The sequence below is a fragment of the Penicillium angulare genome (genome assembly GCF_028827245.1).
Source record: "Penicillium angulare strain IBT 27051 chromosome Unknown utg000004l_segment0_segment0, whole genome shotgun sequence".
NCBI lineage: Eukaryota > Fungi > Ascomycota > Eurotiomycetes > Eurotiales > Aspergillaceae > Penicillium > Penicillium angulare.
In genome coordinates this window covers 6,153,955-6,175,341 of record NW_026623163.1, presented here as the reverse complement: position 1 = coordinate 6,175,341, position 21,387 = coordinate 6,153,955, and the positions used below count along the sequence as shown (strand labels likewise).

At 46.4% G+C, this 21,387-nt stretch overlaps 7 protein-coding genes across 7 annotated transcripts; 5 read left to right on the top strand and 2 right to left on the bottom strand.

The window, feature by feature from the left end:
• Positions 1 to 598: 598 nt before the first annotated feature.
• On the bottom strand, positions 599 to 1,188 carry N7478_006213 (polysaccharide biosynthesis domain-containing protein; the record flags this gene model as incomplete). Its single annotated transcript, XM_056922427.1, has 3 exons — positions 599 to 978; positions 1,058 to 1,082; positions 1,144 to 1,188. The coding sequence occupies 3 exons, from the start codon at positions 1,186 to 1,188 to the stop codon at positions 599 to 601; spliced, it is 450 nt and encodes a 149-aa protein (XP_056780464.1).
• A 430-nt stretch (positions 1,189 to 1,618) lies between these two features.
• Positions 1,619 to 3,337, bottom strand: N7478_006212 (synembryn; the record flags this gene model as incomplete). The annotated part of the gene is made up of 6 exons (XM_056922426.1): positions 1,619 to 2,560; positions 2,617 to 2,736; positions 2,796 to 2,954; positions 3,014 to 3,108; positions 3,173 to 3,247; positions 3,310 to 3,337. The coding sequence occupies 6 exons, from the start codon at positions 3,335 to 3,337 to the stop codon at positions 1,619 to 1,621; spliced, it is 1,419 nt and encodes a 472-aa protein (XP_056780463.1).
• A 974-nt stretch (positions 3,338 to 4,311) lies between these two features.
• Positions 4,312 to 9,750, top strand: N7478_006211 (uncharacterized protein; the record flags this gene model as incomplete). Its single annotated transcript, XM_056922425.1, has 3 exons — positions 4,312 to 7,260; positions 7,322 to 7,582; positions 7,636 to 9,750. The coding sequence occupies 3 exons, from the start codon at positions 4,312 to 4,314 to the stop codon at positions 9,748 to 9,750; spliced, it is 5,325 nt and encodes a 1,774-aa protein (XP_056780462.1).
• Positions 9,751 to 10,369: 619 nt separating this feature from the next.
• Positions 10,370 to 11,494, top strand: N7478_006210 (uncharacterized protein; the record flags this gene model as incomplete). Its single annotated transcript, XM_056922424.1, has 2 exons — positions 10,370 to 10,819; positions 10,886 to 11,494. 2 exons carry the CDS (start codon positions 10,370 to 10,372, stop codon positions 11,492 to 11,494), a joined length of 1,059 nt encoding a protein of 352 aa, XP_056780461.1.
• Positions 11,495 to 11,709: 215 nt separating this feature from the next.
• Positions 11,710 to 12,803, top strand: N7478_006209 (D-hexose-6-phosphate mutarotase; the record flags this gene model as incomplete). Its single annotated transcript, XM_056922423.1, has 3 exons — positions 11,710 to 11,952; positions 12,019 to 12,339; positions 12,417 to 12,803. The coding sequence occupies 3 exons, from the start codon at positions 11,710 to 11,712 to the stop codon at positions 12,801 to 12,803; spliced, it is 951 nt and encodes a 316-aa protein (XP_056780460.1).
• A 626-nt stretch (positions 12,804 to 13,429) lies between these two features.
• Positions 13,430 to 16,636, top strand: N7478_006208 (Mg2+ transporter protein CorA-like/Zinc transport protein ZntB; the record flags this gene model as incomplete). Its single annotated transcript, XM_056922422.1, has 2 exons — positions 13,430 to 13,448; positions 13,521 to 16,636. 2 exons carry the CDS (start codon positions 13,430 to 13,432, stop codon positions 16,634 to 16,636), a joined length of 3,135 nt encoding a protein of 1,044 aa, XP_056780459.1.
• A 485-nt stretch (positions 16,637 to 17,121) lies between these two features.
• Positions 17,122 to 18,150, top strand: N7478_006207 (uncharacterized protein; the record flags this gene model as incomplete). The annotated part of the gene is made up of 1 exon (XM_056922421.1): positions 17,122 to 18,150. The coding sequence occupies one exon, from the start codon at positions 17,122 to 17,124 to the stop codon at positions 18,148 to 18,150; it is 1,029 nt and encodes a 342-aa protein (XP_056780458.1).
• Between the last annotated feature and the right edge of the window lie 3,237 nt (positions 18,151 to 21,387).

Genomic DNA, 21,387 nt, shown 5'->3' with positions numbered 1-21,387 from the left:
TAATTCCTGGCGGATTTCTGATGACATTCATTGAATTATTAAACATGTTTCCAGGTAAAGTGAAAGGTGTGGCGTTGCATTTCCTCTTTTGGGAAACCATTGTACAGGGGGAACAATACTAACGGCACCTGACAACAATCCTAAACCCTGCAATGAACGGGACCAAACTCACCCGAAGGACGACAAAGAATTTCGAGGAAGATCACTTTTACGACTTTTCATTGTGAAGTAGCAAAATATTTCCAACATTGAAAATCGCACATGCAAACAACATGCTATTTTATTTCTAGGCATACCCGTTAATGTTCACTGGAACATCTCGGATTAAAACCGAGTATAACTCCAGGACCCTCGAACAACAAGAACCAGGTGTCTATGTGCATCAAATCGTAAATTCCTTATCTATAACAGTCAATCTCGCTCGAGGGATATTAACAAAGGCCCTGCGGGATGCTAGTTTCGGCAAGAACACTCGCGCAAAATCTGCGGGTTTTCAAACAGCTCACAGAAGCGGAACATGCCGTGGGTCTAACAGCCCGGATGTGGGATAGGACTTGACTAAGTCAAGCCCGAAACATAAATGGTATCAATAATGCAGTCAAGCGCTGGCCTTCTGGCTGCGCTCGTAGATCCAGTCGTTGAGTCCGGCACGGTTGCGAGCAATTTCAACAGCATAGAAGTGCATGCGAACACCGAAGATGGTGGTATCCTGATCGTACTCCTTGTCGGCGCGAGTTCGGATGATTGTGCCAAAGTTGTAGTCATCGATCTTCTTTTCGAACAGGTTCATCCAGTTGCGCCACTTCTCCTTGCCAGCCTTGCTCTTCATGTCATCCTCGCTGATAGTGGCAGCGGGATCGAAATCGGGGAATGCCTCCATGAATGACTCGTAGATCTCGTTGTCCATCTTGGTCAGGCGCAGCTGTGAGCCCTTGACCTTTTCCAAAATTGACCAGTATGTCATCAGGTGTTCGACAGCTGTATTCGTGTCGAATGTGTTAGTTTTTGGCAATTCATAAATAGCAGTGATCGACTGCTCTGGATAATATTGACGAACCCTTCACGGCAAACTGCTTTTCAATCTGTTGAAACTGTTAGCTATTGCTTCTTCGGTCATGGGCGACAAGTTCCTCGGCAACGCACATCATCCAGGTTCTCGGCCTGCTCGGGATCAAAGGGCTTCGACATTTTGGCGTATATTCAGGTGTATGACCTCTTCAAAACGAACTCAATTGAAATTGTCGTGGAACGTAGACAAAAGTGCAAAGTGAAGAAGTGGGGAGTCGAAGTGCTGTGCCCCGCGAATAATTTTTCGCCGGGCGGAGAGGGCGGAGAGGGATACTGCCAGCTCACATAACGTCATGGCTGTTCTCCCCGCCTTCCTCTCTTGTCTTCTCTCTGTTTCTATGGAGTCTGCTTAGATATACTGGCTAGACATCACCGAGCAGTTAAAAGGCTAGTTCAAAGCAAATTTTCAGGGCAATATTAGATGATTTATATTCCTCGATGGCGTACAACATTTCTTGTATCAGCTGGTATGTACAAAAAGCAAAAAGGGTATATAAAATCATGAGATCGCATAGATTCGAAAAGATGCATAAGGCAGAGATGGGAAAGCTTAATCGCTGTCAGCATCATCTGGCAATTCCTCTAGTCTTCCTTCATGAAGAGCCTGAGTCACAGGGTTCTCCACATTCAAAAGACCATTTGCTTTCGCTCTTTCAAAGAGTACGAAAAGTCTCTCCGCTTCTCTCTCTTTCTCCTCCATAGTCATGGGTGGACCTGTATCTTTAGGCTCCGATGTCCATCGCTGTCCAGTAATTGGGTTTACGTTTGGATCGAGGCCACTGTCTTCATTTGCAAAGGCCTCCTTCGCGCTCTGCGGGATTTCCAGACCGCGAGATGCTAAGAATCCTGCTGCAAATCCGTAGCCGATTTTTCTTGTTAAATTCTCGGGATCTTTATCAGCGAGAACAAACATAAGCTCCGAGATTCCAGTTTTAAGATTCGCGTATGGACTCGTTGAGAGCTTGAGCAGCTTAGACGCAAGGGTGTCGGAACGTCCGATCGGCTGGCTTCGATCATTGTTTTCGGGCAGAAGTAGCCATTGCATGTACTTTCGTGGTCCCTCCGGGGCAAGGTCGTATATGATGATGAGCGAATGAAGTAATGGAATAGCTTTCTCTTCAAGGTCTTCGGGTCGATATGCCGACACAGCTTGGTCAAGGATATTGATCAACTTATCGGCATTGCAGTTCTGATTAAATGTCGGAAATAAAGGATTACCCTCGAAAATTTTGCTTTTCTTTTCCTGGAGATCAAGCACGGAGAGTGAGTTGATAAGATAACTAGTCAATCCATCTAAAGGCTTTGCAGGAATCTCGATGCGACTGATTATCTTTAGGATATGAGGTATAGATGGGGAGAATGCGGCACCTAGATCAAACAGCTTGGAAATATTAAAGATCAATTTCAGCGTGTCAGTAAGTGCCAGCTCATCCATTTGGGAAAGCGGCCGCCTTCCAGTCTTAGGAAATTGCTTTGCATGCCGACTCAGTTGCTACATATTCCGGTCAGTAACACATTTGAAGAACAAGACAGGAGGTCTTTGCATACATAATTGACATTCTCTCCAAGGGAATGATTCTGGATCAAGTCATCGAAGTCCATCGTCGTATCATAAGTTGACAAGAATAGGATACGACTAGTAACCATTTCGTCATCGGAGTTATCAACCTAAATATCGATGTTAGCTTTTTAAGGTGTATATTTAGACCTCCTCGGCACGCATATACCTTGAGCTTTTCAGCCAGTTTCCCTCCGTATCCTGTATCAACAAAGACCTGGCGCATCTTCCCGTTAAGGAGTAGGGCGTTTGCGACACATCGCAATGCAGCACGACAGACATCCGGGGACTCTCCGTCTACGCCATATTTGACAAGTATCCCAATCCCCTGTAGATGTATCAGACCACGGGAGTCTTTTGACCTGAATCATCTTCGCGCAGTCATACCTTGCTGGAGTATATAGGATCGGCGTCAACGGGGTTTGTGCCATGCTGTCGGAGCTGCAAGAGAGTTTGGACCGTTTCTGCATGCAAAAATTGGACTGTGTCGGCATCATGTCGCTATCGTTTGGTTGTGCGTGAGGGGTATCAGTGATCTAGACTTACGAGCTGGTGTCAATTGCTTTGTCTGCAAATCTGCTTCAAGAGAGTCCAGCAACCGTGTGACTTCTTGTAGCTTAGCTATATATTGTTAGATGGTCATGTTTTCTATTGTATGGTTAGGTGGTTTGGCGTAGTCGTACCTGCGCCATGCAGCTGGCGTAGTGCCATCCTTCTCAAACTGAGGATGGAGTCGGTCGCGTAGGTTGTATGCGTAGGGATGGAAGAAATGGTCCGGTACGAAAAATTTGTGACCACCAGGACATGAAAGCCAGCGACGAAACGTGGAGGCGACTTGGATGAAGTGTAGGATGAAGAAAAGAGCGTAGGGAAAGGAAACTTGGACAAGTTTGGTCATGAAGCAGGACCCCACTTAAGCTCCCGCCGCCGCAACCCCCTGTAGACGTTCCTGCAAGGTGAACAATGGAGCTTTAAACACCCAGTAAACTGTGCAGCGTGGAGATGTCAGTAAATAAGCGAAAAGAAGAATTAAAAATAAAAATAAAAATTGGTTTCTATCAGATCATATTTCTTCTCTGCGTACTCAAGAGCAATCCAGTGGTCGCATATGGTTTTATTTTAGCATTTAACCCAGATCAGCCTTTAATGTAAAGGGATGAAAGAGCCCCTGTAGGCATTAAGACAAGCCATTCAGATAGAATTATATTAAAGTATCAATGGACGATCTATAAACGCGTCCAACATCTTTCAATTGTGACTTGCATTTCATACTGGTAAAACCGCGTTCTGCGGCTACTGAACTATGTATAACTTTCCCTTTTACATTGACACCAGGAACCCAGTGGCCAGGGAATTATTGTGCTCCAAGTGTTGTGAGGTGTCCGTACAGTTCATCATTTATTTTTCTGATGATTTTTATTCAAGTTGAGGGGTTCAACATGTGTATTGGGAGAATGTGGAGGGAAAAGCGCGTCTGGCCAGAAGGCGGTATAGATCGCGCGAGCACTTAACGCGCTCCGCGCGTCGGACCAGTTTTCACCATGAGTCTTGGCTGCTTTGACATCCTCAAACCCTTCATGGGACAGCCCCCCCAAACCGAACTTGACTTGACCATTTGAATAAATGCTCCCGGCCAAGCAATGGTATTTGTCTCCTTTCTTTTATTAATTACCCTCACTTAAACCATGGTGGAGATGCTTGGCCCTCTTCCTGCTCGCCCACCGACACCTCCGAGACCAGGTTCACGGATTGATGAGAGCGAAACCGATACCCCCGATCGACACCCTACAGCGACACCACAAACCGCCAATTCCTCTAGAGTCCTCCCATCCAGTCGCGCGTCCAAGCAAGTCGGATGGTCGCCATACCTATGTACTACCGTCGAGCTTCCGGACCCGATGAAACCATTGCCCAGAGATAGCCCGTTCATGCAAAAAGACCCCAAACCCTGGGCGAGTCCTTTCAAATCCATCCTGAAGGAGTGCAATGCATCGATTCCTGTGTTAGCTTCATACGACGATCCGGCTTCCGAAACGGGGTCCCTTGCGATGCTTCTCGAATCTGTCGTTCAGCAACTGGGGGGAGAAAACATCCCCTCCAGACGCGATGCATATATGCAGCTCTTCAATGCTCTCCGCACGTACGATCAATTGCCGTCAACGAAGGATATTGCCGAAAAATTAGGTGCTATAACTGGCTTCATCCAACGCGATGTCAGTCGAACTCTGGCAAACGGCGCACCGCTGGATACCAATCTTGCCAACCAGGCCTTGAAATTGACTGCGGCCTTCGTTTGGAACTCGGAAGTCATTCCTCTGTTGTCGGATGAGTTTAAAGTTTTCCTGTTGGACCACGCGACCACCTGCTTCCAGGAAGCCAAAGCCCCAAAATCAGTTTTAACACACTATATGTCCATATTGTCTGCACAAAATTTCGGCCCGCGAATCATGACCAACGCCCGCGTCACGCGCCTCCTTACAGCACTACAAGATATCACAAAACACGTTACAGGCAAAGCGATAGCTCTCCATCGATTGACGATATATCAACGCCTCCTTTCCCAGTCCAAATCAGTATTCATATCTCAATCCCCACTCTGGGCAGAGCATCTGGTATTTGGCCTTCTCAATCAGATGAAAGACAGCCGAGTAAAGGCAATTGGCCTCGGTTTTCAAGTTGCTGCAGCTGCGGGCCCAAACAACACGCTGTCTAATACTTTACGGGACCTTTTTGCTCGACCACTGGAAAATAATAGGAAGCTCATTACAGAGATTAGAGATCGAATGACCCGGATGATGGCGAATCCCGAAAGTGGAGTTCATATTCCACAGATTTGGAGTGTCATAATTCTACTCTTAAGATGTAAGAACTGGAATCTTGAGCATTGGGAACATTTCAAAGAATGGGTGCTTGTTCTTCAAAAATGTTTCAACTGCAGCGACCCATCCATCAAAGCCCAGGCTATTGTGGGTTGGAACAGATTCATTTTCGCCGTTCATCCAAATGAATCAACAAGTCGATCCCTGCTTAAGATGTTGGGCAAGCCGATTCTCTCCCAATTTGAGCGGCGAAAGTCCGATAAATCTGGTTCAGTGCCTCCGCCGTTAGCTTTGAGCAGCTATTACAACTTTCTTTACTACACTTTCCGGCCTTCATTGCCTCACAGTCATTTGGATGTCATCTGGGAAGAGTACATTGGCACACCTACTGCGTCAACCTTCTCATCCGCCCCAGCCCTCAGCGACGTTCAAGCACACATGCTATCAAATCTTCTCTGGAACCCGCAGGTCAAAGTGTGGTCAGAAGATCGTATCAATGACAATAACAAAATCGAAGCCGAAGACCTTGCCCCGATTGACTCAAAATGGATCCGCTCAAGAGTGAACACGGTCCTGAAAGCATTCGAGCCCATGCTCAAGTCATCGGTCTGGGATACAAACGAATTTGAAAAGTCGAACATTGCTCGTGCTTGGGACAGCCTTTCCAGTGCACTGTCTTTGGCTTCAAGCAAAGAAATCACCCCTTCTACGGAGTCGATGCAAGCTGTTGCTAGTGTCCTTGCGCTATTACATCGCCTATGGAACGAAGGTCCGCCTTCTTTGAACGTTCCAATTGAAGCAGGAGCAGATGATTTCTTCGAGCGCTTTAGGTTTTTATCGACGACGATGATATCCTCCCTTGGCAGCATCCCCTTCACTGAAAGAGTTCTACTAAAGGCTTCGGATGGTACGTTCCACAGCTCCCACACACCAACACATCACAAATCCGCCTCCGGGACAAATCTTTATAGCCCAATCCTGCATCTTTTGCGAGCCGTCAGTGCTCCTTCCGTCTCAATTACGCCGACTTTATCATACGTTCGTCTCGTCGAAGGAATCATTCAAGCGGCCTGCAATGGTAGGATCTCGCGTGGATCTCGCCTCGAGCTTCTTCAACAATGCGCGGACTTGCACACAGCAGAGCCAACGTCTGCCGATTCCCCATCTTCGCCACTTCTAGAAGTGACTTGGAAGGCCAGTGCCCGGGCAGCTGCAGACGCCTTACAGTCCTTCCCAGTGGAATCTGCTCGAGAACGGGATGGGTCGGTCTCTCGCGACTATGACAATGTCACAAAAATTCTGGCTGCTGGTATTAAGCTACATGATGTGTTTCAAGAATGGTCACATCTGCTGAGCTCTTTCGTGCGAGTGGCAAGAACTGAGAGAGGAGACCAAGCACTGCCCAGTCTCATCATAGAGCCTTTGGCTGAATGTCTCATGAATCTACCTGCCCAAGACACTTATCTACCGTCAGCGTCCCTACTGAGCCAGTCTCTGTCAATTCCCTTCTTGCAGAGCAATGAAGTGGGGAAGGCACATACAGTTGTGCAACAAATGGGCCCTCCGCCATTCCCCACGAAATTCATAAAATCAATTGGCAGAACTCTGCGACTGGCATATGATGGCTTTAGTGGCTCGCAGTCCCAGGGCTTCGCAGGATTTATCGAATCCTTGACTTCCTTCCTAGGGTCGGGTGCGCCCCATTTCCGCTCACGGCTCCTCGAAACCCTACAATCGGCTTTAGGGCCATGGATTAAGGATGAGAAGTCGAAACTTGAGGTTAACAACGGTGTAGACAGCAGAATTCTAACTGCGGTAAGTGCTTCTTCTCAAACAGTGGGTTTGAAAATCGGATCACAACCTAACGAGTTACTAGTGCCGTGCTTTGACGTTCGCTATTGTTAATGTTCTACAAACCTCTGTTAACGACGATTTAACCTCGTTGCGGATGTTTGATGAGATCATTTGTGCTGGTTTAGATTCTTCTCATGCATCGCGGGCCAAGAAATTTGTTGATTTCTGGTACTCCACATCCTCCAACGCCAATAAAGCGTCTTCTAAGACATCCATCGGCGTGTCTCTTGAGGCTGCCGTGGAGCGACTCACGGTAACAGCGAAACCCGAAATGGAAGCACAGGTAAGTAAAATGAAAGAATCTATATCAGTCCTAGGCACTTATGATCTCTCCAGAGTACATTGGTTTCATATTTACCTTCACAACGACCGATTATCGACCCATCGATGCGACCGCAAAGCGAGAGCTATCTTCATCTCAACTCGTCGCCCGTGATTGGCTTCCATGAACCACCGGCTGAGGAGACTTCAGAGCCCCTGGAAGAACCACAATTACCGACGAATGCTGCATCATACATCGATGGAAACCATGCTTCCCTCTCTTTCCCCGGTAATCGACGAGAGGTTTTCCAAATGATTGATTCTATTAGGTCCTCGTCTCCTGCGAATACGCCTGGAAGATTGGGATTTGAAACCCCTGTACACTTACGAGGACTCCGCGCATCGCAATCGGTCTCGGGAATTCCTTTGACTCCGACACTTGCTCCCACGGAAAATGAAGAAGCTTTTATTGGCTCCTCTCCAACTCCTGCCACTCGAGATCCGACCCCTGCATTGAAATCGGATATGCCTGTGTTAAGACACCAGGATATTGTCATGGATGATGCATCTGATATTCCATCGTCCCCGCCTGAAATCACTGCCAGGAGTCCCAGCCCAAGGAAAAATAACAAAAACCGCAACAGAAACGCGCGACGAAGATCCCAAAAAGGTAAAAAAGCGCTTGAAATGAAGTTGCTTGAAGAACAAAGCGCACCCAGCGGTCCTGTTATACCTGTGGTAAACGATGTTCCGGAGTCATCCAACGCCGATGTTCCTGGAGAAACCAAAGAGAATGAAGTCACCATACAGGCCGATGAAAGGCCCCCAAGTAGACGAACTCGATCTGCATTGAGCCAAAACACGGGAAATGATCAGAACTCGTTCACACCGACACCACTGGGAACCCCCGTCAAGCCAGCGGTAGCTTCTCCTGCTCAGACCTCTACATCAAAGTCTGCACCCCGAAGGAAAAAGTCAAGGACTCCATCAAAGTTCGTTCAGAGTGAAAATCAGCAGAAACAATCACAATTCACTAAGGCAAAGGAGACTGGACCTCTACCACCTGTCAATGATTATGCGGACTCTTCGAGTGATGACTTGCAAATTGCATCTCAGCTTTCTCAAGATTTAGGATTGGCAGTGGATCAGGGCAGTCCCTCCCTTGAGAGACAGCCCACTGAGGAACCTGCCTCCCCACGGGCGATTAACACAAAGAAGAGGAAGCGTAGTGAAGATGACATTCCTCCAACGTCTGCAAAAGAAAGACGTCGATCCCACAGATTGTTGACCAAACCAATCGATTCGATAGATCGAGCTAGCCCCGATACTACGCAGTCACAGCAGGAACCAGATGACAACGAGGCTTCTCAAAGTTATTCTCCTGAAAAGGCTCCATTCGCGGCGGTTGCTCCTCTTGTGATCGATTTGCTTGATTCACCTGAGCGAACAACTCGTCGATCGACCCGCAATTCCCAAAACAAACAGGGAAGTGGTGTGTCCCAGCAAAGCTCCCCTACCAAGCTTTCTAAGTCCACACCGAAGTCTACACCGAAGCAAGCAGAACATTCAGAATTGTCTCCATCGTTGTCTCGGCGTCATCGTAGCTTCATGCGTGGGGAGGGTGGCAAATTTACTAGTACCCGCAATACGCCTCGTTCTCAGTCTACTCGCGATGGTCATTCCAATGCGACTCAGACGTCTGAAAGTCAAACCGACACAAAAACCTCGCTTCGAACTGAACCTGAACAGCTAGAAGCTCAAGGACCATTCGAGAACGACATTCCTGGTGGCACACTAAACAACGACTCCCTCATTTCTGAAATTCCTCTGGTCTCTACTGAGGAAGCCACGGATTCTCAGGTGACTGACGTTCCCCGCGTGGCAAACCCCTCCCACGATGATACCGTCATGCAAATGGATGTGAACACAGAAGTTATACCAAGCAATGACCAAGACAAGCCAGCTGAGCATGTCGTAACTACGGCCACGGCGGGAATTCAAACTGATTCAATCCCGACATCCAAACTTGACATCAGCGATACAACAATCACTGCATCGCTGAAGAAACTTTTGAATGATATGAAACAAACTACCCTGAGCCCAGATGCTCTCCGCGAAATCGACGATCTTCTGTTCAATATTCGAGTCGAGGCGCATGATGCGTCACGGCGACTCGACAAAACCGCATAGCGATGGCGTTCAACGTGAAATATTTCTGTGTATTGATTTTTTCTGCTTGTAATTTGGCACTCTTTCGCCATTATTCCCCACATGCATCCATACCATATGTCTTATAAAACAAATAGCGATTGCATAAATTTTTTGAATTGGGTTGAATTCTGAGCTGGCTAGTCACCCTGTATCTTATAATTCTTTCCCTTATTAGACTGGGTAATATACTGTAATTCTTTTCTTTTTTTTGGGTTTCGTTTGTACGTCTGCCGATTGCTATTCAACTATATAATGTGCCATCATCTTAGTATCTATTGCCCTAAAGGACTATGTACTAGTAGTACTATATCATGCCCAACTGGGTGGTGGTTTTGGTTTGTGCTACACACGTCCCAACCTCCATTTGTATCCACTGGCAGGTGGAATCGAATGAGGCAATGTCATCATGATGGCAAATCCTAACGGATGGTGCCACCACATCAGGCCTAAAGATATAAAAAGGCACAACGAGCGCCCGGGGTACCGACGATAGTCATTTCAAGTCTATCAACCTCGCAATCACTGCATACGCCCACATTCCGGCTGATTACGAATGGGAAGTTTATGATAAAGGTCCCAGTTCAATTAATAAATCACCATGGTGGCCATAGGAACTCAGTATATGATGCAAAGCGGCCTAGCAGCCGGCATGTCCGCCACAGAAGGACACAGATCTCTACAGCCCAAGCCCGTGGATCCAAACCTTACCGACCCGCCTTATGTCCTCGAGCCAGACTTTACTCCAGACTCTCAAAGCCGGATCGTTTTACGCACTCGAAGCGGCAAGGGCGTCTCGATTCCCTATATGAGCATTGGCGCTTGGTCCTGGGGCGACAAAGCCACATTCGGATATAACGCCACGAAAAATCTACCACGGATCCATGCCGCATGGGAGAAGCTCAAAGCTGTGGGGCTAACCTTCGTCGACACTGCACAAGCGTACGGAGACGGGGAAAGCGAACGTATCTGCGGAACTTTGTTCCAGGGTATGCCGCGAGATTCATTTATCGTGCAGACAAAATGGCAATCCCTGCCTGACATGACCAATGTCCTACTGCAATCTCATAGTCCGAAGAAAAGACTTAAAGGCACGCTTTCTAGACTGGGACTATAGTATGTGGATATCTATCTTGTTCATGGACCTGTGCACCCGAGTTCGTTCTCATCCGTCGCGAAGGGACTGGCTGAATGTGTGGAAGAAGGTCTTACCCGTGCTGTGGGCATGGCAAATTACGATACGAAGGAGATGATCAAGATGGCTGATGAATTGGAGAGATATGGTGTTCCGTTGTCCGTTAGCCAGTGCGAGTATTCGGTTATTCGCCGAGTTCCGGAGATTAGTGGGATGATTCGTGAGTGCCGGAAGCGAAATATCTGTTTCCAAGGCTTTTCTTCGCTCGCTCAAGGTCGCTTGACGGGTCGGTATTCGCGGTTTGAACAGCCCAGGCGTACGTTGCGGCTCAGTAGTTACCCCATGCATCTCCTAGAGCCTACTATTGAGGTGCTGAAGAGCGTTGCTGCGAAGCGCCGTGTACCTGTACCTGCCGTGGCTCTGAATTATTCTATAAATAAAGGGGTCGTGCCCCTCGTTGGGGTGCGGGATGCGGAGCAGGCGCAGCAGGATATGCAGGCTCTTGGCTGGTGGTTGTCAGAGGAAGGGATTCAACGCATTGAGGAGGTGAGTATCTCGGGCAATACAACTTCAAAGCTACAGCATGGGTAGGAACCGTCATGTGTAAATATATGAGCAGAGGCAGAGATAAAAACAATAAAGAATTCCAAAGGTTTTTTGATATAAATAGTTCGCTTTAACGGCGATTCCGATAAGGTGATAAAGAGCGTGTGGGGCTCAGATCTGTTCCCCCCCGCCATGACCTCAGGAACAACTTCATCCTCATCCTCCCCTCGTCAACCCATCTCACCTTCAAGACCTTCACAATGGATCGCTCTAACAAACCATCTGCCATCGGGCTGGGTGCGTCTATCCCCCAGCCCACTGTCTCCATCAAGGACAGCACTGTTGAAGCTAGTTTGCCCTCCGGTGAATCCGCTACGATCCACCTGTACGGCGCCACAGTCACCTCTTGGAAGGCCCACGGCCAGGAACAGCTGTTCCTTAGCGAAAATGCTATCCTTGATGGATCTAAGCCTATTCGTGGAGGAATCCCATTGGTATTCCCGGTATGAAAAACAATCCAATACGCTTGCATAGCATAGCAGACACTAATCCATGTTTGTTATTGACAGGTCTTCGGCCCTCCTCCTAAAGACCACGCCACCTCTACTCTTCCTCAGCATGGCTTCGCCCGAAACTCGAAATGGGAATACCTGGGCAAGTCATCTGCCGAGTCTGCTGATAGCCAGAGTGATCAGGCTGTGAAGCTGGACTTCGGCCTGTCGCATACCATGTTGAGCGAGGAGTTCCGTAAAGCTTGGCCTTATGAATTTGGACTTGTCTACAGTGTCACCTTAACTAAGAACTCTTTGCAAACTCAGTTGCAGGTGCGCAATGAAGGTACTCAGAACTTTGAGTTCCAGGTCCTCATGCATACTTACCTTAGCGTTGCCGTAAGTTTTGCTTTCTTTTGGATTTTGTTGATCATTACATGATTTCAATTTCATCGAATGCTAACGGATTCATTAAGGATATCTCCACGATTCGTGTCAAGAACCTCGAGTCCAAGACCTATATCGACAAGACTCGCAATGCAAGCTCTCACACCGAAGCCTCCCCGGCTCTGGCTATCACCGAGGAAACCGATCGTGTCTACCAAAGCCTTGACCCCTCTGTCCCAATTGTCGTTTCCTCGGCTGCAGACGACCAGCCTCTGTTTTCAATCACCCGCGATGCCCTGACGGACGTTGTTGTGTGGAACCCATGGATCGAGAAGGCCAAGGGTATGGCGGACTTTGGTCCTGATGAGGCATACAAAAACATGATCTGTGTTGAGGCTGGCTCTGTCTCTGGCTGGCAGACTCTCGAGGCTGGTGATTCTTGGGAAGGTGGTCAGAGCATCAAGTCGCGGTTGTGAGTTAGGCTGGTGCTTTGATAACGAATAGTCTCCTGTTCTATTTTTCTTGTTTCCCCACGCGTCATGCGCGATGTTTCACGATCTTAAGAAACCTTCCTTTAGCCTAGCCTTTCCAGAATAAATAGATTTCGATCGAAAGTCTCATAGCAGAACTTGAAGCCTGGGCGGGTCGGCCCGGCTTCTTCCCCTAGGATATACTACCAACCTCTCTCCAGGGCTCTTCATGCACACGGATGTGGTGATTCTGCATTAATACTAGAAAAATTGATCATATTCTAAGTGAGTTTTAAACCTTGAAAATGCATAGCTCATCAGCACGTCTCATTTGAAGATATTTCAGCCGCGTTAGCCAAGGGTCCATTTCTATTCAGGCCTAATACGCATGAGGCAGCGGATGATGATTGGGAGTCTGGGACAGCGTGGGGGCGGGAAAGCCCCACACGTTGCCGCGTGCATGTTGTTCTTGGTCGGCGCGGTCCCATGACGAGAAGAGATAGGGACCATTCGAGAACCAGAAGGTGTTTGGGAGCCTCGAGCTGTAGATACTCTGTCGATCTTCTGACATGGCTGGTCTCTGTTTTGTAATCACGGCAGATAAAAATTAGACTTGCGATTTAGTCGCGACCATGGCAGATCCCCCTGATGGTGAGCCCCTATACTACTGAGCCCTTCTTGTATTAGCTGACCGTCAATTTTCAGATGTACCACCTGGCACAGATCGTTATCTATATGGGGAGAGAGATCGTGAAGAAGAACGCATGAAGGAGGCCATTCTGGGTGCTAATGCAGCAGCGGTGGAGAAACTACTGCTCTGTGATCCAGATGTCCTTGAGGCAGTATTCGATTTCTCTTTTCCAGATAGCGAAGACTTTGTCACTGAGGGGTTGACTCCCTTGATACTTGCTGCAGGTTTGGGTTATTACACAATCTCAAAACTTCTTCTTGCCAAAGGGGCGAACATATACGCTGAAACCACCAGCTGCGGAACAAATGCATTTTTGTTGGCTTGCGTTCAAGGCCATCTTGAGATTGCAAAATTAATTCTCGATGTCGGAGGGCCTTGCCTTTTAGAGCTTTGCGATATGTTGAAAAGGACACCTCTCATGCTAGCTTCCTTGCAAGGAGCATTTGAAGCCTGTCAGTTTCTACTGGGAAATGGGGCCGACATCGACAAACGCGATCCAAAAGGATTCACCGTGCTCCATTTTGCAACTACAGGAGGCTATCTTGATGTTGCCAAGCTTCTTCTAGAAACTAAAGGTGGTCTATTAGATCTACAGACTGAGAACATTGAGACAGCTCTTCTACTTGCAGCTGAATGCGGGAAATCGGATGTCTTTCATTATTTGCTGGGAAGGAAGGCAGACGTCACGGTGCGTGCCTCGGGGCAGAACACGGCGCTACATCTAGCTGTCAAGGGAGGAGCCCTCGATATTGTTGAGAGCCTTTTGAATAATAATTTGTTGGAAAATGAACTCTTGACAAAAGGTCTTCAAGAAAAGGGAACCAGTGTTTTGGAACTACCGAATGCGAGGGGAAGCACTCCTATATTGATCGCCGCCGACGGAGGAAACTCTGATGTTTTCCAATATCTACTCGGAAAAGGCGCAGATATTACAGTAATTGTCTCATACGGTCATACAATTCTGCATCTTGCTGCGGGGGGCGGAAACTTGGATATTGTTCAAACGCTTTTGAGAACGAGAAGTGACTTTTTAGAGGTGCGAAATGAGTTTGAAGAGACGCCTCTCTTCCTCGCAGCCGAAAATGGCGAATATGATGTGTTCAGCTGTCTACTTGAAGCCAATGCGGATGTCACCGCGCGTGACTATTTTGAAAACAGTATACTGCATGCGGCCGCTGACGGAGGCAATCTAGGCATAGTCAAGGCCATCTTGGAGCAGAAAAGCGAGTTTCTAGAGCTATCAAATGACGATGGCGATACGCCACTCTTGGCAGCGGTGAAATTTAACAAGCTCGAAGTTGCCGACTTTCTACTGTCACAGGGAGCTAATATAGATATCCAAGGCGAGAATGGAGAGAAACTGTTCCGTACTGCAGCAGGATATGGGAGTCTTGGAATGGTACAAAAGCTTTTAGATGATCGACATGAGCTTTTAGAGCTGCCCAGTGAAAACGATGAAACTCCTCTATTGATTGCAGCTAAAAAAAGCAGACTTGAAGTTGTGAAGCTTCTTTGCAGAAATCGGGCTGATATCAATACTCAAGATGCCTGGGGGAGGACCCCACTGTCTCTCGCTATTCAATCCGGTGCGATCCCCGTCGTCAAGCATCTCTTGAGTAATGGCGCAGATCCGAACATTCTTGACTATAATGGCAATAATTCATTCCACGCTGCTTGTTACTATGGATCTATCTATATGACGAAGATTCTCTTCGACTTCCTAGCAAACCACACACAGGAAGACGGTTTGAGAACAGCAATTACCGCGCGAGATGATGACGGAGATGCTCCCTTATACGATGCTGTTAGAAAAGAAAGAAATGACCCCTCAGTTGTTTTCCTCCTGTTGGAATCGGAGGTATATTTCCCTCGAAACCCTGCTCAGCAGAGAGGATGCCTTGCGTCTACCCGAGAAAAGGAAAGTCTTTCTCCGTGGCTCTGCAAATTGATCAATGAAAGAGCGTCTACACTCTCCCAAAGCAGAATGAGAGCAATAATATATTGGGCTCTTCTAAACGGGGATGTAGGCTTGGCGACTCTCGCTAGCAAGGCAGCTACACCCATCAAGTTAGACCGAAAAGGAGCCACCTGGATGCATGTTGTTGCTCTTGTCGGCAATACAAAAATGCTGAGCATCATACTTTCCTGGAAGAGCCGTATCTTAGAGGAAATGGGAACAAACAACAAAGTCACACCAATGAGCATTGCCGTCAAAGAGGGGAACACTAAGATGGTACGAGAATTTCTCAACCATCTTGACCATACGAATTGTTTAGAAGTCCTTGTTCAAGTGCCTAAGCAAGAAGAGAGTTTGATATGGCACGCTGCGGTGAACAGAAGAATTCAATGCGAGGATCTATTATGGGACAGGCTGTTTAAGATAGCTAAAGAGCAAGAAGATGCCTTTCAATTCTCCCATCCACACTCTCAGAATGCAGAGCTCATAATGGGGCTTGCAGCATGGAGATACACAACAGGGGAAACGAAACACATCAATCGACTTATGCATCACGTCGAGGGAGTTTTAAAGCTTCCAGCAAGCGCTTCAAGAAAGCGAACCCCGCTGCAGTTTATCGTGGGCTACAAATTCCCAGTAGCGCTTTGGTGGCTTCTTTCTAGTAGACTCTATTTCGGCGAGAGCCACCTTGCAAAGGGGAAATCATCAATGTTCAAATGGACAAGACCTAGCCCCCCCGAGGAGAAAAAGGCCAGGGACCTTATAAGAGGTCTTTTGAGCAATTCACCCCCGGAGCGTCCACGCTTGAATTTCGAAACTCCCTCGTTGGAATTTCAATTCCAAACATCGGATCACGACTGGCAGTGGGCTACAGTATTGGACCTTACTATTCGCGAGCAGAAAGTTACCGTGCAATTCGCGCAGAGCTCCATGAGCCAGATCGTCTATGGAAAAGGGCCCGACGAAATCATGCGAGAGAACAAGAATTACAATCTGCAAGAGATCCAACACATACTTTTCGATAAAACGCCTGTCTCTAGAAAGGAGAAGGCAAGAGCTAAACGACGACCTGGAGATAATTCCACTACCGATGACTTGGGTGAAGGAGAGAAAGGAAGAGATGACAGGGAGCCAGGACGAGGTCCTCAGCGCAAAATCCGATGGATTCATATTCCAGCGAATAATGTATGACATCTTAAGCGTTTCTTTTTTAAGCCATCTTGCTAATCAAACCTAATAGATGCACCTAATTGAGGTTATTAGCCCCCATTATTTGGATAATTATGTGAACTGACAACAAAATACAGGAGCTCATGGTTCGAATCTCGAAAGACAAAGGTATGAGCAACGCGGCTCAAAAACACTTGATGGACTTTGCACACAAAAGCCGCTCAAAAATTGCTGCTGGAGGCCAAAACGAAAACAACAGGCAGAATAATTACATGAAGCCACAATATCAGAATGTGAGTTTTTAAACCCAATACTGAGATTTAGGGCGGCAGTGTAGCTGACTGACTTGAGACCTTGAAAAACACAATTATGGGATATGATGTCAAAGAGACTGCGCAGCCTGAGCAGGCCGAGGGTGATTTTGAGATGCATGCACTTTATGTGAGTCAGCCTCTTGTATGAAATTTCTTTTGAGACAATGTTGAAAAACTTATAATTCCTTTCAGATGCCATACTTATTTTGGGATAAAGAACCTGGCAATACAGGGCCTACGCTTGTAACAAAAGCCAACAGCCCGAGGCCCAGCAGAGAGGACACAAGCCAGCATTTTCCCAGTATTGACCATGACGTGTCAAGTCCCATTAAGACTACCGAATTGCTAGGGACATCAGTTGAGCCGGAAGCCTCTCTCCAGTTTCAAGTTGTGCTACCACAAAAAGTCGATTCGGTGGAGAATATCAGTCCGAGCAGTCAAGAGAAAATTGAACAAGAAACTGATTCTGGAAGCGTGGAGGTTGAAAGTGAAGGCCAAATACGGGAAAAAGCGAAGGCTGATGCTAAAAATTTCATTCATAAGTCTTTGACCCTTGATCAGTATTACTACGCATCTCTTAGAGACACGCTGGCTAGGGACCAGGATCAGGTGCTTGGGAGATATTTCAGACTGTTGAGTGGCGACACTGTAACGACAAACCCGGAAGATGAAGGGCAGCAAGAAATCAGCTATGCCAAGGCACCCAATCTTCCCCTGGAGAACAGAAAGCAAATAGAAGACAGCAGCGACAGAAATCTCAAAATTGCGCCCGCACAAATTTTGATGGTGAATCAATTATGGTTATGGATCCTTCATGATGGTGTGTCAATCAAAATGCCCCTCCCGTGTCTAAGCTACTATTATCTAAATCAATATAACATAGACACCATCATCACGAGCACAACAACACAGCCGAAAAACTTTAAGATCACCTTTCTCCAGCGAGTCCTGGATTTGCTCCAAGAACAAAATGGCAGATCCAAGCTCACAGCCCTCCAAATCGCCGAATTGGCCATGAACACAGCTACAGGGTTTTTTGATGCTCAGGAGATCGCGATATATGAAGATCAGGCTCAGCCCCAAGCCGAGGAGTACGATGATGATCAGGGTGAAGAAGACAAAGTCAACTGGAGTGAACATAAATCTCCATTGGACATCTTTCGAGAATCCATTCAGAATATAGTAGGTACTGATTATCTCTCAAATGAGTATGAGCGCTAATAGAAACCAGCGTGATAATGAGGCAACCCTCTTCACATTGTTCAAAGACTCTATAGAATCACCTGATGGGAGTAAGGTCATAAAACAGTCCTTGAGCTCACAGAACGAAAACGGGACCAACAGCAGATTTATCATTGCGACCCGTTCTCCCCGTTTTTATGAAAGAATCTGGAGTAGCCTCAAGCAATTCTGGCGGAAATTGAGTCAACCAATCGAGGATAATCCCTATGAAGACATTCTTCAAGAGACCAAGCTTTTGAATGAAGTTAAGGATATCCTCGATGAGCTCAACATACTGAAAAAACTATCACAAGATCAGGAACATGTGCGATCTCTCTGGACCGATCATGTTGACACTTCTGGATTCAACCCCCTAGTCACGCCCAACGAAAGGACAAAGGAGATTGAAAGCATGAGTGAAGATGCCAAGAGCGTCCAAGATGATATCAAAACGCTATTGGATCTCAAGCAAAAAGAAGCTACGATCATCGAAGCCCAGGCTACACGCAGACAAAGTGACAGCGTCATGGTATTCACGGTAGTGACTGTAGTTTTCGTAAGTCTCACCTTGGTATATGATGGCAGGGGCAACCTATTAATTTTTGATTTTAGCTGCCGGCTTCCTTCCTGGCAAGTCTTTTTGCTTTGGACGTTGCCGAATTTCCCCACAAGGGCGACAATGTTGTTTTTCAAGGGAAGTGGATATTTCCAATTATATGTAAGTCGCTACATGTCCATGTCTTTGGCATCAAACGTCTTTTCTTGGTTTCTTACGAGTTATACTACAGTTGGGGTTTCGCTCGCTTTCTCTTTGGTCTCTGTGCCTCTCGCTTTCAACGCAACACTCTTCAGGAATCTGTTCTCTGGAGGGCCGAAAGATAAAAAGAAGATAGGTTCGGGAAGTCCGAGAAAGTCTGTTAGTCCAAGGAAAACGAGAATTAATCGGACTGTCCAGGGGTTAAGATACAGGGGGCGCACCTCGAAGAAGTCGATGGATCTAGAGATGGGAAAAAGTAATGAGAGAAGCTAGATGAATGTGATTAGGCCTTTAATCTATAACCGTAAAGGTCAATACTACTGCAAAGCTACACTATCAGTCCTACTACTCCAGTAGAAGTTTTACTAATTATAAATATCTTACCCACACATGTGCACGCAGTATCTGAATCTGGTCTAGATCATTATCTAGAAAACTCTATAAGTGGGAAATGTTTTTGTCTGTACCACTGAGAGTTGTAGATATTTCTCTTTTGGAGCCTCTTTTGGGATCTCTTTTGAAATCTCTTTTAGAATCCTTTGGAGTCTCCTTGGGAACCTCCCTACATAAATCCCATTCATATCTAGCATAGTGGATAGTAGATAGCCGGCTTTGGGCTCATGAATACACAATGGATAAAAGATTGAAAAAATTACATTCTCAGCCAATTCATTATAAACCGTTTGGCAGGTTTACCCAATCATAACGAGTCTATATTTACTATTCAAGTTATCAGTACATAGTATGAGCTTCAGTGGATGTTAATATAATTAGTTAAATTATCAGCTTTTTCTTTCAAGCTGCGGACTCGCTTTACATAGCAAAGCATAGAATAATATATGACTCCTATCATGAAAACAGACATCATGACATGTCTGGATATAGTAGGCAAATCCATTTTGAAAAAATCATCTTGTTGGCAAATTTTAGGTTTCCAAAGACGGCGTTCAAGTGTTTTTTTGAACTCCTAAATTAGTCTCTCTGAAGCGTTCTCCATTTTGAAGAGTCAACAGTACCATTTCTAGCATACCTTGTTAGATCCACAATCCTCTAAATGCCAACGCGTCAAATCGAAATCGGGTATTCCCGACCGTTGGCAAGCAAAACAACCTTAATCAAGCTATTGGATGGAGATATACGAACCATTGGAACTTTAAGTGATTGATTGGCATTTGATGTTCTCGGCCTTTTCTATCTTTTGGCCGGTTATCGCGTCAACACCGATATTCAGAGTGCAGATCCTGTCAGGGGAATACTAGTGAGTTCTCGCTAGGCCAATTAGAGTTTTGTTTGGATCAATATGCAGATCAAAGCTTGCGAAGTCCAATGAAATAGCTCAGTTTCATTCACTATGGAATCTGACCTGTCATCATTACAACTTTTGCCTGTTCATTCGTACTCTGTAGATCATTGGATAATCTCCATCGTGCAGTCGTATAGCTTTCCAGCAATCTGGCTACATACTTTTGTAGGGGTCTCACTAGCTAATCAGGCTAAACGTCCTAAATATTGTGTAGCACTGATATCCTATGAAATCGCTGTAGAATCGCTTGTCAAAATATAATACATAGCCATAGATTCTGTATCACATTTAATACGAGATGTTGAACCGGGTGCTGGGGACGATCTTCACAAGTTGTACCTCTTTGGTTAGAGAGACTGGGTGTTACGAGCGTTGATTAAGATCGTAAAGAAGGGATTGAAAGCTTTATCCTTCAAACCTCACTTGAGCTCTCGGTTAGGATCTGCATTCCAGTGCGAACTGCCATCGATCTAACTCTGTGGCTCGATACCCCCTTGCATGATCAATCCCATTTCCCCTTGCTTATCACCGTGCACCCCGTTCCGCTGCCGATATATTATAGGCCAAGATGCATGACGTTGCCGCCTTGTCTTAGGTTAGCACTGCACTGACAACTGAAGTCGCCTTGAGCTTAATATCGCTCACCGACTAGCACGACTCGCTTGCTCTGTTCTTCTGCGTGGTCTACTCCGTACTTGATTTTACTGAACAAATTTTGGCAAATATTCGATGATAGTATTCAACGATTAATTGTCATTCTTCTTGTGACATATGTTGGAGTTGACTCGAACTTGAACAACTTGAAGCTGCTTAATACCATACGCCCATGGCAGACTTAATATTTCCTCCCCTGCAGTTGAGGTCAGATATCTAGGGAGCGACACTTGCCCAATTCTCCAAAATGGGCAATGTGTCGCCAACCCCGCGACAGCTGTTTATTGAGGCTATTATCTTCTGGAGTATAGGATTTGTGCTTTATGGGGGAAGAATGTGAGTTAATCAACGACCTTCTGGAACTCAAGAGTGGTAAACTGATAATATGAAGGGCATCCCGAAGTATCGCAAATGGATCAGTGAAGCGCTTGTTTTGTACGTATGAAATACGGTCATTCATGACCTTAAAGATGCTCAGGTCTCATAACTAATTAAGATTTTGGGATGCAGGGGATGACTATGT